The following is a 13,350-nucleotide window of genomic DNA, read 5'->3' as shown; positions in this document are numbered from 1 at the left end:
TGTCTGCCTCAGGTTCTGCAGAAGCAGTCAGGACATCCATACACTCTTCTCTGCATCCTCTTCTGTATACCTGACTCCATCTCAACCCATGTTCCCCACCACCTTGCACCATCAGTCATCTCCCTTTAGTCAGCCTGCAAACAGGTAAATGCAGCCTGTAAAACCCTCCCCTGACCAAGGTACGCCTTGAGCTATGATCCTCTGTCTTCACCATCAAACTTTCTAAAAGGGTATTCTTGTGTGTAGCCTCCACGGTCTCACCCCCAGCCACTCCATCTCTCTGTCTGGCTTAGGATCCCACTACTCACCTAGACTTTTCTTTCAGTACTCAGTGACAACCTCCTCGATGCACTACCACTTCCTAATCCAGCTGCTCCACAACTTTTTGCATCATCAAACATTGCTGACATTTCATTCCTTGAAATTCTCTCTTCTCTAGGCTTCTGTGACAAAATGCTTTCCTGCCATCGAAGCCTCTTCTCAGCTCCATACACTACTCCTTTATCTTTACTCTTTATCTACCCAATAAAAGAAGGAATTACCCCAAATCCTTAACTGTCACTCTCTCTACAAAGAACACGTCCCTTGGCAACAGCATGATTGCACCTCTCTTCTCCCAAGCTCCCGTCCCTACATTTTTACTGCACAGCCAGAACCTACACCTGGGTGTCCCATGGGCACCTCAACTCAGACTGCCCAAAGCTGCACTCATCCTCCTACCTCCTGAACCTGGCTTCCCTCCAGAGTTTCCACTACTGTTGTGGCAGTTTATGAACCAGACTCAACATTCTGAAAGCATATATGCACCCCTATGCCTACTGCAGCATTACTTACAATAGCCAAGATATGGAAGCAGCCCATGTCCATCAGTAGATGAAGTGGTACATACATATAATGGTATATTACTCAGCCATAAAAAAGAATGAGATCTTGATATTTATGACAGCATGGATGTACCTAGAGGGTATTATGCTAAGCGAAATAAGTCAGAGAAAGACAAATACCATACGATTTCACTCATATGTGGAGTCTAAAAAAAAAACAAAACAAGTGAATAAGCAAGCAAACAAAAAGCGGAATCAAGCCTATAAATACAGAGAACTAATGGTTGTAATAAGGAAGGGGGTAGAGGGATGTATAAAATGAGTGATGGGGAGTGGCTTCCAGTTATGGAATGAAAAAGTCACGGGGATGAAAGGCCCAGCATACTGAATACAATCAGTGGTACTATAATAGCGCTGTACGGTGACAGATGGCAGCTACATTTGTGGTGAGCATAACATATCAACTTGTCAAATCATTACGTTGTACATCTGAAACTAATGTGATATTGTGTGTCGACTATACTCAAGTAAAAAAAATACTTTTTTAATAAATAAAACTGAGTAAAAAAAATAAAAATAAATAAAAATAAATAAAAAAAATAAATAAAAATTAATTAATAAATAAAACTGAGGTAGAAATAAGTGTGCTAACATGTAAGGATTTCCAAAACGGACTACATGAAAACAAATAAGAAGGTGATGATGGCAGCTAATATTTACTGAGCACATACTATGTGCCATACTCTGTCCTGAAATCCCAGGATACATGTTAACCTGTTTGATGCTGACAGGAGGAAACTGAGTCAGAGAGAGGTGAAGTAACTTGCCCAAGGAGAAACAGCTGGAAGGATAGGGCCAGGACCCAAACCCAGTCTGGCTCCCCAGGCTACAATATCCTGTCACCTAAATACAGAGCAGATTGTGCAGTGTGACATTATTGGCTTGATTTTTCAAAGAATATTTTATATAAGTATATAAGGGTATAACCATAAGCAAATATAAACATCATACATTAATAACACATATAGAAAGAAATGCATGAAACTTTTAATAGTGGTTGCATGCAGAGCAGGACTAGGGGTCTGGGCAAAAACATACGGTTCAATTTTCATTTCAAACCCTTTATTTTTTTTAAAGATTTTATTTAATTATTTGACAGAGAGAGAGAGAGAGCACAAGCAGGTGGAGTGGTAGGCAGAGGTTGAGGGAGAAGCAGGCTCCCCGCTGAGCAGAGAGCCCGACATGGGGCTCAATCCCAGGATCCCGGGATCATGACCCAAGCCAAAGGCAGACACTTAACCGACTGGGCCATCCAGATGCCCCATTTCAAACCCTTTAGTGGAGTCTGAATTTTTTATAGTGTGCACATATTACTTTTATGTCTTTCTTTTTAAGTATATTATTCCTGTGGAACTCATGACTTCTGCGGGTTTCTCCTTCCATTTTCCCTGAAGCCATTTGTTGTTCAATTAACAGCTGTATGAGAGAAGGTTCCAGGGAAACAAAGATGCTAACCATTGCGATCTCCCAGCTTTGCTAAGAGTCTGGCAAGAAAGGAAGCTTAAAAGCATATAACTTGGGGAGACGAACCATGAGAGACGATGGACTCTGAAACAAACTGAGGGTTCTAGAGGGGAGGGGGGTGGGAGGATGGGTTAGCCTGGTGATGGGTATTAAAGAGGGCACGTTCTGCATGGAGCACTGCGTGTTATGCACAAACAATGCATCATGGAACACTACATCTAAAACTAATGTAATGTATGGTGATTAACATAACAATAAAAAATTTTTTTAAAAAGCATATAACTTGTGACTCATGACACATACAACCTCTAAAACTTTCTGAATGTTAAAAAAAAAAACTTTGTATATAAAAAATCTTTTTGTAGAAATGCTTACCTTTCAATTTCAAACTATTTTCCAGTGTTATAAAATTTTCATAGAAGATGAAATATATCTGAGAATAGTTGGTCTCAAAAAACTGCTTAAGATCACTTGCATCCACATTATCTGAAAAGAAAAAGTTACCATTATGACAATAATCTTATCAACTATCAGATCAAATATCAGAATTCACAAACAACCTTTTCAGAAATGAAGGAAAGTAAAAACTAGTTTTATCCCCCTATGAGACAAAACAGAACAACAACAATAGTATCCCCACCCATTTGTTCTCCACAAAGAGATCTTAGTTGGCCTGGGGCCCCTCCCCCACAGGCAGACCCCTGCAGGAGACAGATTCAAGGGTATCAGAACCAATGGGGCACAGCTCTCAAAGACCAGCTAGAAGGCCAGAGGTTAGTACAAGTCTGGGGAGGAACAAGATGCCTTCCTATTGGGGTTGGGGAATAGAAGTTCACTGAGGAGAGGGATGGGGTTTGTACATCTGAAAAACAATTTTGCTCCTGGAGTCCTACATGGCCCAGTCTCTCCTCCTTCCCAGCTGACCTAACACCAGCTCAAGAGTACTAGCAGGCACTCCCCAGCATACCCACCCACTTCCACCTGGGCCACTGATCAAAGCCTTCCCTCCAGCTCCCAGGTGAGCTGTTCCACTCCTGTTTGGACACAGGGAGGCCCACCATGTGTTCCTAGAGTTGCCCTGAGCAGTGTTTCTCCCTGTTGCACCAGGTCTGCTCAACCAGGGACTGCAGGTTGTGCAGGGAGCTTAGCCCAGTGGTAACTGCTGGGGCCCAGCAGCAACAGAGGCACTTCATCCAGGGGCCTGAGTATCCCTCACAACTCTGGTCAGAGTACTTATCCACTGTCAACATACCTTTGTACATTTTCCTTGGCTGTACATTTTCCTTGGCAAACAGATTGGTTGTGCCATTTACAACAGGGTCCTGACCAAGGTGTTAGCTCTTGGGAAGAATACACTAGTCATCTCGGGAAAATTAAGAACAGCTTCTTTAAATTTTGCAAGGATTACTCAAGAAACAAATATGCTGCTATTCCATCTATGATAAAGTGGATTCAACTGAATTTTGGGGTTCTAATACTGTAACTATATATGAACACATCCATTACTATATTTAAGTTCTATAAACTTAACACTAATGCTGGTGAATCTAAGGAGTTGTTTTCCTCTGAGAACCACATAGGGCTTTTCATACCAAAAAAAATCTGACCTGGTTCTTTGAAATAATTCACATAAGGTGTGTGTAAAGTCATATCAGCTGCCAATTTCACATTCTATTTTCTGCCCCAAAATAATAGCACAGAGCAATGGAAGTTCCTAGTAACTAACAAATTTACCCGTGTGAAAGCAGGTAGCAATGAAACTAGTCTTATCATTCTTAGGAGCTACATAATCTTGCCAAGGAATCCTTGAGTGCCTTCCACAGAATATGCGCTTCCAAGAAAGGATTCTGTTCATTTTCACCCCAATACGAACTGCTGGCCCACCCACCACTAACTGTTCCTTCTGAAGCATATTTCACCTGCCAGTTCCTATTGGCATTCACTGATAGCTGAAACATCCCCAGCCTGCCCAGAGACTAGGTCAGTGCCTCTGCTATTGCCCCACCAGCTAGTTCTCTCTGGGTTATAAAACATATCTCACTTTACTTAATTCCTGGTGGAATCCCTCCCACTGGAATTCTTGACTTAATTCTGAAGGAATGATAGGTCTTCTCTGTTGGAGATACTACCAACCCTACAGAACCCTCAGTCCATCCCATATGTCATTACGTCTTCTGCATCTAGCACAGTATTTATCTAGTTCAATATTTTCTTGAAGAGTTGAAAAAAAAGAAATGGCCTGTAACATATATGTATGTTAACATGTATAACATAAAATGATAGGATAAAGGCCACAACGTGTAAACCATTAATTAGATCATATGCCTATAGGAAAGAAATGGCCTCACCCACTTTCAATTCCTTGGTACTATCAAGAAAGAGATTTCACCCCTCTGCTGAGGACTCCAGATTTCACCCTCCAAGCTCTACTCTCAAAGCCTGCTGCCAGCTGGATTTCTCCACTTGAGGGACTACAAGGCTCCTCAAATCAAACGTGTCCAAAGGAAAGTATTGTTCTCCCCTCAAATTCTGTTCTTCCCTCAGGGCCCGCCACCCACCCAGCTGCTTGTCATCACAGGTTCTTCTCAATCCTTCACAGCCCATCTCCGGGGTGTCAGTTCTACCTCCAACATGCTCCAACACTGGGTACTTCAAGCCCTCCTCGGCCTTGCCTGGAATATGTCACCATGAATCCTCACCCAGGCTGCAACATGCCCTCTGCCTGGGCTCCTGCTTCCACTCCTCCCCTCTACAGGCCATCCTCCACCATGCAGTCAGCAGAAAGACTGAGCACTGTAAATTAAACCAGGTCATTCCTTCACTCAAAACCTCCCAGTGGCCTCCAGTAGTACTTATAGTCCAAACTCCTGACCACGGCCTACAAGGCCCTGTGTAGTTTCCTCCATTCAATGCCAACCTCATTTCACAGCACTCTGTCCTTCACACCCTACATTCCAGCCATCGTGGTTTCTTTCTATTCCCTGAACTTCTCAAACACGTTTTCCATTTGGGGCATCTCTCATATGCTGTCCCTACCCCCAGATCCCCACATAGCTCATTCCTTCTCATCCTTCAGAACTGGGATCATACATTACCTCTTCAAAGAAACCTAAAAGCGCCCCTGTATGTCACTCTTCACATGCCATCCGCTCACCCTACCTTCTTCCTTCACAGGCTCTACAATGGCTGGATGCCTGACTGCTCACCAGTGAACAGGCCTTGGATACATAATGCCATAAGCAAGCAAGCAGTTTCCCTGGCATTGAGGATGTGGGTGCACTGACACAGCAAGATGACCCAGCAAGGTTACTGGGTGATCGATGACTCCCTCATCTTCCCTGGGTTCCCCTTGGTCCATCAGAGATACTCAAATAGAGCAACCTGAACAAAGAGGGTTCTAGTCAAGGTTGAGGAGCACTCATACGGACTGAGGTGCACTCATGAAACCAAAAGTCCAGAAAATAGCCACCTTCCTCCTCAGCCATTCCGTATCTTTCTTGTGGATGAGGTATGAATGGGACAGAACTTCAAATATCCACCATCAAGACTGTTCGATACCTTTCAAGTAACCTGAGACACAGGGAAACTAAGAGCATGACATCTGTAACACATTCAGTTTTATTCATAAATATGAAGACTGCTCACTGGTCTAGGAGTCCTCTTCACATGATTCCCTCCCATAGCACTTAAGATTCATTGAAATTCTCTCATTTATACATTTCCTTCTTCACTGACTGACACTCCACTAGAATGGAAGCGGTATAAGGGCAGGAATCTCATCTGATTTGTTCACAGCTCTATTCCTAGCCCCAGGAACAGAGTTTGGTACCCAAAAGGTACTCAAGGCATATTTGTTAAATGAATAAACAAAAAATAAATATTAAATATTTTATATATCTCTAATTCAATAACTGGAAGAACTGATTTGTCTGATTGTTTAAAAGCAAGACTCATCGGATGAATATTTAAAAGTAAGCCTAGACCTTAAAGAAGGAGACCACAGATACTGGAATTTAGCATCTTGCAAAAGGGAACACAAGAAAGTAAGAATGGGCTGATTTTTTTTAATATTTTTTTTTAAAGATTTTATTTATTTATTTGAGAGAGAGAATGAGATAGAGAGATCATGAGGGTCAGAGGGAGAAGCAGACTCCCTGCTGAGCAGGGAGCCCGATGCGGGACTCAATCCCGGGACTCCAGGATCATGACCTGAGCCGAAGGCAGTCGCTCAACCAACTGAGCCACCCAGGCGCCCCAAGAACGGGCTGATTTTTAACAAGGCTAACTTCAAGAAGCATAGAGATGAGGAGGAAGGCTTTGTTCAGAAAAAAAAAACAATGAACAACAAACAAACAAAAACAACTATGATCAGAAACATCCTTTAGACAGATATTCTTTATCAATTCACTTGAACATTACTGAGCCAGTACCCATGCAACTTGCCTTGAGCCAAGTGCTAGGAAATTCAAAGAGTGTAAGACACAGGGCCTTTGAGGGTACAGAGGTAAGCAAGTAATGCAAAAGGTATCATGACCAAAGCTTATGCAGGGCATCAAAGCAGGGAGTAGACAAAGCCACTTGGGGAGGTTGGGAATATTAATTAATGTTATACATTTATGCTTTAAAAGACACTTTCAGGAATTTCTTTTATTTGACCCTCACCCATAACCCTGTGAGGTAGATGGGGCAGGTGTGATCAAAATAAAGAAACCACAGGTTTTAGATCTTACATGACCTGCCCAAGGTAACACAGTCAGTCAGAGATGTGGGCAGAAATCCCATCTGGTCCCCAACTCAAATCTGAACCACACAAAGGCCTGAGAGAGAAGGGGGACTAAATCAAAACCAGAAATCAGGTCAGGAATATATAAAAATAATCATGTAATTGGGATGTAAAGGAGAGCCAGATGAAAAAGAGCAGGAAGATAAGTGGACAGGTGAGAAATGAGGGGAGTGAGTGGCACTGAACATGGGAACTGCCAATTTCCCCATGAAGGAGCTCACAGCATTCCGCTCCCACAGCACTCGTGGTGAGCAGTGAGGAAGAGGGAGGGGGGACAAGCACTGAACAACAGAGCCCCGGCCGCACACTGCCTTTGAGGTGGTGATTTTCAGTATTTGGCACAGACACTAGCACACTGCCTTACTATCATCACAAAGCCCAGAGAAAGAAGTACATTCAAACCAACCACAGAGAAACAACCAGCAGACAGCTTTCCAGAGCTAGGGGTCATTCCTGAATTTTTTTAAAAAATCTTTAATTTCTCATTCTCCTTTACCACCAACCAAGAGCCAATAAACTGTTTCTATTATTTTCACATTTTATCTCAAAAATAATCTATAAACCACACCAAAAGCTACCATTTCTCCCACTCCTTTGTCCAGCTAAAACCTCTTGTTATTTCTCCCTATCTAGCTGAAAGGCAATAGCAAAGGTTGAGGGCAAAAACCTCCGAAGCAGGGGCACCTGAGTGGCTCAGTCGTTAAGCATCTGTCTTCGGCTCAGGTCATGATCCCAGGGTCCTGGGACTGAGCCCTACCATCGGGCTCTCTGCTCAGTGGGAAGCCTGCTTCTCCCTCTCACACTCCCCCTGCTTGTGTTCCTTCTCCTGCTGTGTCTCTCTCTGTCAAATAAATAAATAAAATCTTTAAAAAAAAAAAAAGTTAGGTGAGGAAAAAAAATCTTTAAAAAAAAAAAGCTCCGAAGCAGACTTTACTAGAAGCAGCTTCTAGTAAAGTCTAGAAGCTACAGGGCCTTGGACAAGTTTTTAAGCACTCTCCTCAATTTCAATCTCAGAAATGGGGCCAACAATGGTTCCTACATCATAGGACTGCCGTGGGGATAAAATGAGCATGTCAGAGTGTAGTCGGCATTATATCAATGTTAGTTGTTTTGTAATTACCTAGCTCCTGACAAAGGCCATCTCACTAGATGGGAATAACCAGCTTCACCTACCTGTGAAGCCATAAAACTCAATGACTCATGAAACTCATACACTTAATGAGACTGGTCTTATTAAATGGAACTTGATCCCAATACAGCAATAAGCACTACCAACAAACAAATCTATGAAAGCAATGGGATTATCCCTCCATTTCCTTCCACATATAATCTTTCTCAATACCATTTCTACTCTTTTTTTTTTTTTTAAGATTTTATGTATTTATTTGACAGAGAGAGAGATAGCAAGAGCAGCAACACAAGCAGGGGGAGTGGGAGAGGGAGAAGCAGGCTTCCTGCCGAGCAGGGAGCCCAATGCGGGGCTCAATCCCAGGACCCTGGGATCATGACCTGAGCCGAAGGCAGACGCTTAACGACTGAGCCACCCAGGCACCCTCTACTCCTTTTTAATTGAGAGGATCATAATAGAGTCCCACGAAAACCTGCTTCAGCAGACCCCAGGAAGCACCAAAGGAAGGGGAAAGATCCTTATCCCATTCGGGAGCCCCACTGGAAACTCTCAAAAGGAACATGGAGCTCAGTTCAGTTCTTCCCTAGTAAGGAATGACCCTGCCAGTCCTTCCTAACAATCCATCCCTCCCGCTGCCCCCTCCCCGCAGAGAACTAAGAACCTTCCTACACATCAATGTGTAGATGAAGATGGTATCATTTACTATTTTACTCAAATTCCTTAGACAATGGTACTGAAAGCACAATGCGCAAGATTACAGTCTGTTACACAGAAAAAGGGGAAATAAACATTCAAGGTGAACTTGACAACTTAAATAAACATAATTTAGAAACAGAGAGGACAAGGAAAATAAACTAGTCAGACATAAGACAGAAAACACTGACAAGGATAAATGTCATTAGTAGTGCACCCTTACTTAAAAGCTAGTATGACTCTGGTGATTTCACCTTTTAACAACTGCCTTGGTCCTTATCCTCTTTCCCTCTTGTGGTAGTTTGTAAAAAATGCCACAAATTATTCTTTACCTGAAGCCACACCTCTGGATGATGAACACCCACAAATGATTTGGGGAAACCAGTCATTAGAAATATGACCCAGTGGTGGCTGGAGAACCTCAGGTAGTCTCTGGTCTAAGGGATATGAGGAAACTCATGGAGCAAAGCTGGACCCAACCCCAGTGGAGCCAACCCCAAGCAACCTGCAGCCAGAGGCAGAACCACCCCAGCCTTAGAGATTGGTGAGGAAGAAAAATAGACCCTTGTTGCCACAAGGCCTATGTAAGCCATGAGGTTTGGGAGGGGCTGTTATTCAACATTATTGTGGAAATGTTGATGGGGAAGAAGAAACTCATCACCAAGCAGCTTCACTGGCCATGAAGGCCCGCAAGCCCATGAAGAGATGCCCCAAGGGTAACATTATAAGGAAAAGCAGAAAAAATGGATCTGAGTAACAGAGGCTACCCATTGATACAAACTTTCTGTCAACAGTAATCCATGCTAACCAGGGTGCAGGCAAGACTCTTTTTCCTGACACTGGCCAGTAGATTTTAGAACCTCCTCTGTGTGCAGTATATTGTGCCAAGGGCAGATGAACGACCCAGAGCTTTGTACCTGGTAAGGAGGTAAAATCCACATAATGAAGCCCTTTCGAGACTCAGAAAGTAATCAGGTCATAAGACAGCAGGTATGCTGATTGTGCTTCAATGGTAAATCAACACTTTCATCATCATTATTATTAAAGAGAAATACACATCTGAAAAATGCATCTATTTACAGACCTAAAAATGTCCCTGGTACTGATCATATGCAAATGCAAAATCCTGATGTGGATGAAATACTAACTTACCTAGCAGATGAAAGGCTCAGCCCCCGTACATCAGGGCTTTGAAAGGAGATGTGGTCAAGGATGTGGTGTGAGAAGTCTGGTGGAAAAGGGTGAATCATGAGTTGGCCCTACTCATCCCCCAAAGTCATCTTGCAGGTAAGGACACCTGATGTGACACCACACCCACCAAAAACCCCACCATGTAAAGTTATTTCTAGAAGTTCTGCAAAGCTTTAAGAACTCAAAGATCAAAGTCCATTCTGCAAGCACACTTTTTCCGATGCCATGGAGACTTCAAATTTCAGAAAAACTCTCTCAAGTGCCATGTTTTCAATCCACATCCACTTTTAGGTATAAACATCATTGGACGTATTTGACATGGAATTACTCCTGGAGTCATCCAGAAGTTAAGCAATAATGTACTGAAGATAACCCTTACTCCACCCCACCCCAACATGAGGAGATCCTCTCCTTGCTCCTGCATGACACCCAGCCCCTATTCCTCACCTCCCCACCACAAGATGCCTGACACCAGACTCCATAACTAGACAACCGTCAGACTAGGCACACACCAGGGATGTCCCCTCTGGCCTTCCCCCTGGTTTCCATCCATGTCCCTAGACATTCAAGCTTCCCACATGACCCACATCTCTGACTGTCACTTCCATACAGCTCTGGGCATCACCTAATCTCACCCCAGCTTCCTAACTACAACCCTTCCACCCCCTATATCCAATAAAGCTTACCAAAACCCCTCTCCTGCACCACATCCCTTCCAGCTCCCCTGAGGGGACTGCTTCGCCGTGGACTATCAGGTAAGCCCTTCATTATCCTACACCACATGCCACCGGGCCTAAGACGAGGTCAACATCCTCCTTGCTCCCCACTGCAATATCCAGACCATGGCACACCAACACTTCCCTGCTATTCAAACAACCAGTCTACATGCCAACGAGCCCACCCACCCGAGCTGCACACAGTCTTTCACTCACCCCAGCACGCTCTCAGAAGATTTCAGGGCCTGGCTCACTCTTTCTCTTGTAACCAGCACTGATTTCAGCATTTGCAAAGGTCGTGCCTGACTTCCTCACCCCAACGAGGCTGTCCTCCACCCCCTCTCCCACCATGCATGTCCACAGCACAACCTAGACCCAGGCACTGCTTGTCACCTCCCCACATCTGGGGTCCCAGTTTCATTCCTCTCTCCTGTCGCCTGCCATTTGTCCTTGTCCCTGCTCACCCCTTCTAGAAAGCTAATTCCAGCAACCCTTCAACCCTACCAGGCCCTTGAAACCAAAGACCCCATCATCTATCTGGTCACTATCTATGCTCCTTAAGTCTTCACTTCTCTTTTCCTCAATTTGGTTTCCATATTCACTCAAGAGCACCCCAGTCTCAGTTTTGACCCTGAATCAGTTGAATGTATTTATGTGTGCACAGGCCAGATGCTAGACATAAAAAAGGATTTTTAAAATTGTTTTAAATATTGAATACATATGTGAAAGAATAAGTTTCATAAATATGTAACTTGTGATATATGATAAAAAAAAATAAACACTTTAAGCCCACCCACCCAACCAAGCATCCAAGCCAATCAGGCTTTTGCCCCACCATTCAAATGAGCCCCATCCACACTGTTAATCCAATTTTCAGTCCTCTCCAGGGCTAAGAGCAGATACACATGTGCCTCTACGCCCAAGCACCACCAGTCTGGCCCAAGAGAAGGAAAAGGCCCCTAGAACCCTGGCATAACGATTCTGGAAGCATACTGGGGCCTAAACTATATATTCCTATTTGCAAAAAGTGAACCAAACTCATCTTTTAGCTTTGCTGATAGTTTTGTTTCCTGCATATATTACAGGAATGTTGTATATACCAGTTATAGTGCAAAATTTTAAATTCTTCCCTACTAAGATGGATTATTTTCATTTCTTTATACCTATAAGGTAAACTAGATGTAGAAAGTAAAAGTCTTTCAAGTCAAGAAGATATCAACACTTTGTTATCCAGGACTGACAGTCCACACGTAAACGTAATTCTATGTAAAGATGTACCCCAAGTGTTTGAATTTCTCCCAAATTTTTTCTTGTGATTGAGTTCCAGCTTTAAAGCATTATGGTCTGAGAATATGCAGGGAATAATCTCAATCTTTTGATACCGGTTGAGACCTGATTTGTGACCCAGTATGTGGTCTATTCTGGAGAAAGTTCCATGTGCGCTTGAGAAGAATGAGTATTCTGCTGTTTTAGGGTGGAATGTTCTGTATGTATCTAAGACCTCAATGTGAGACAGGAATCCATCAAAATCCTAGAGGAGAACATAGGCAGTAACCTCTTTGACATCGGCCACGGCAACTTCTTTCTAGAAACATCTCCAAAGGCTAGTGAAACAAAAGCAAAAATGAATTTTTGGGACTTCATCAAGATAAAAAGCTTCTGCACAACAAAGGAAACCGTCAACAAAACAAAGAGACAACCCACAGAATGGGAGAAGATATCTGCAAATGACACTACAGATAAAGGGCTGGTATCCAGGATCTATAAAGAACTTCTCAAACTCAACACCCAAAAAACAAATAATCAAGTCAAAAAATGGGCAGAAAACATGAACAAACACTTCTCCAAAGAAGACATACAAATGGCTAACAGACACATGAAAAAATGTTCATCATCATTAGCCATCAGGGAAATTCAAATCAAAACCAAACTGAGATACCACCTTACACCAGTTAGAATGGCAAAAATTGACAAGGCAAGAAACAATGAACGTTGGAGAGGTTGTGGAGAAAGGCGAACCCTCATACTATTGGTGAGGAATGCAAGTTGGTACAGCCACTTTGGAAAACAGTGTGGAAGTTCCTCAAAAAATTAAAAATAGAGCTACCCTCTGACCCAGGAATTGCACTCCTGGGTATTTACCCCAAAGACACAGATATAGTGAAAAGAAGGGCCATATGCACCCCAACGTTCATAGCAGTAATGTCCGCAATACAATAGCCAAACAGTGGAAAGAGCCGAGATGCCCTTCAAAAGGATCCTAAGACTTTCTTTTTAACCAATATGAAGTACCTATATAACAAAACATAAATACACACCAATGAAATACAATGTTTAAATCAAATGTGCTTCATATACATTTTAATATATCTATTCCTTTGGTAGAATCAAATTTAATCACACTTTTTAAGTCAATGCAAAACTGCTTCTATTTGTCTTGATCTGAATTGGGGCTAGCCTATACTACACTCAAAACCACTCACGAGGGAG

General features: G+C 42.9%; 1 protein-coding gene across 1 annotated transcript in view; it reads right to left on the bottom strand.

Annotated features, from left to right (window-relative positions):
* Positions 1-13,350, bottom strand: part of RALGAPA2 (Ral GTPase activating protein catalytic subunit alpha 2) — a 324,790-nt gene that overhangs the window by 295,281 nt on the left and 16,159 nt on the right. Inside the window, exon 2 of the mRNA XM_035005755.1 lies at positions 2,724-2,834. Coding sequence (XP_034861646.1) covers positions 2,724-2,834 — 111 coding nt within the window. The remainder of the gene's footprint in view (positions 1-2,723; positions 2,835-13,350) is intronic.

This window comes from Mirounga leonina, unplaced genomic scaffold, assembly GCF_011800145.1.
Source record: "Mirounga leonina isolate KUSES-001 unplaced genomic scaffold, KU_Mleo_1.0 Mir_150, whole genome shotgun sequence".
Lineage (NCBI taxonomy): Eukaryota > Metazoa > Chordata > Mammalia > Carnivora > Phocidae > Mirounga > Mirounga leonina.
The sequence above is the reverse complement of the archived record's forward strand: the minus strand, read 5'-3'. Positions and strand labels throughout refer to the sequence as shown.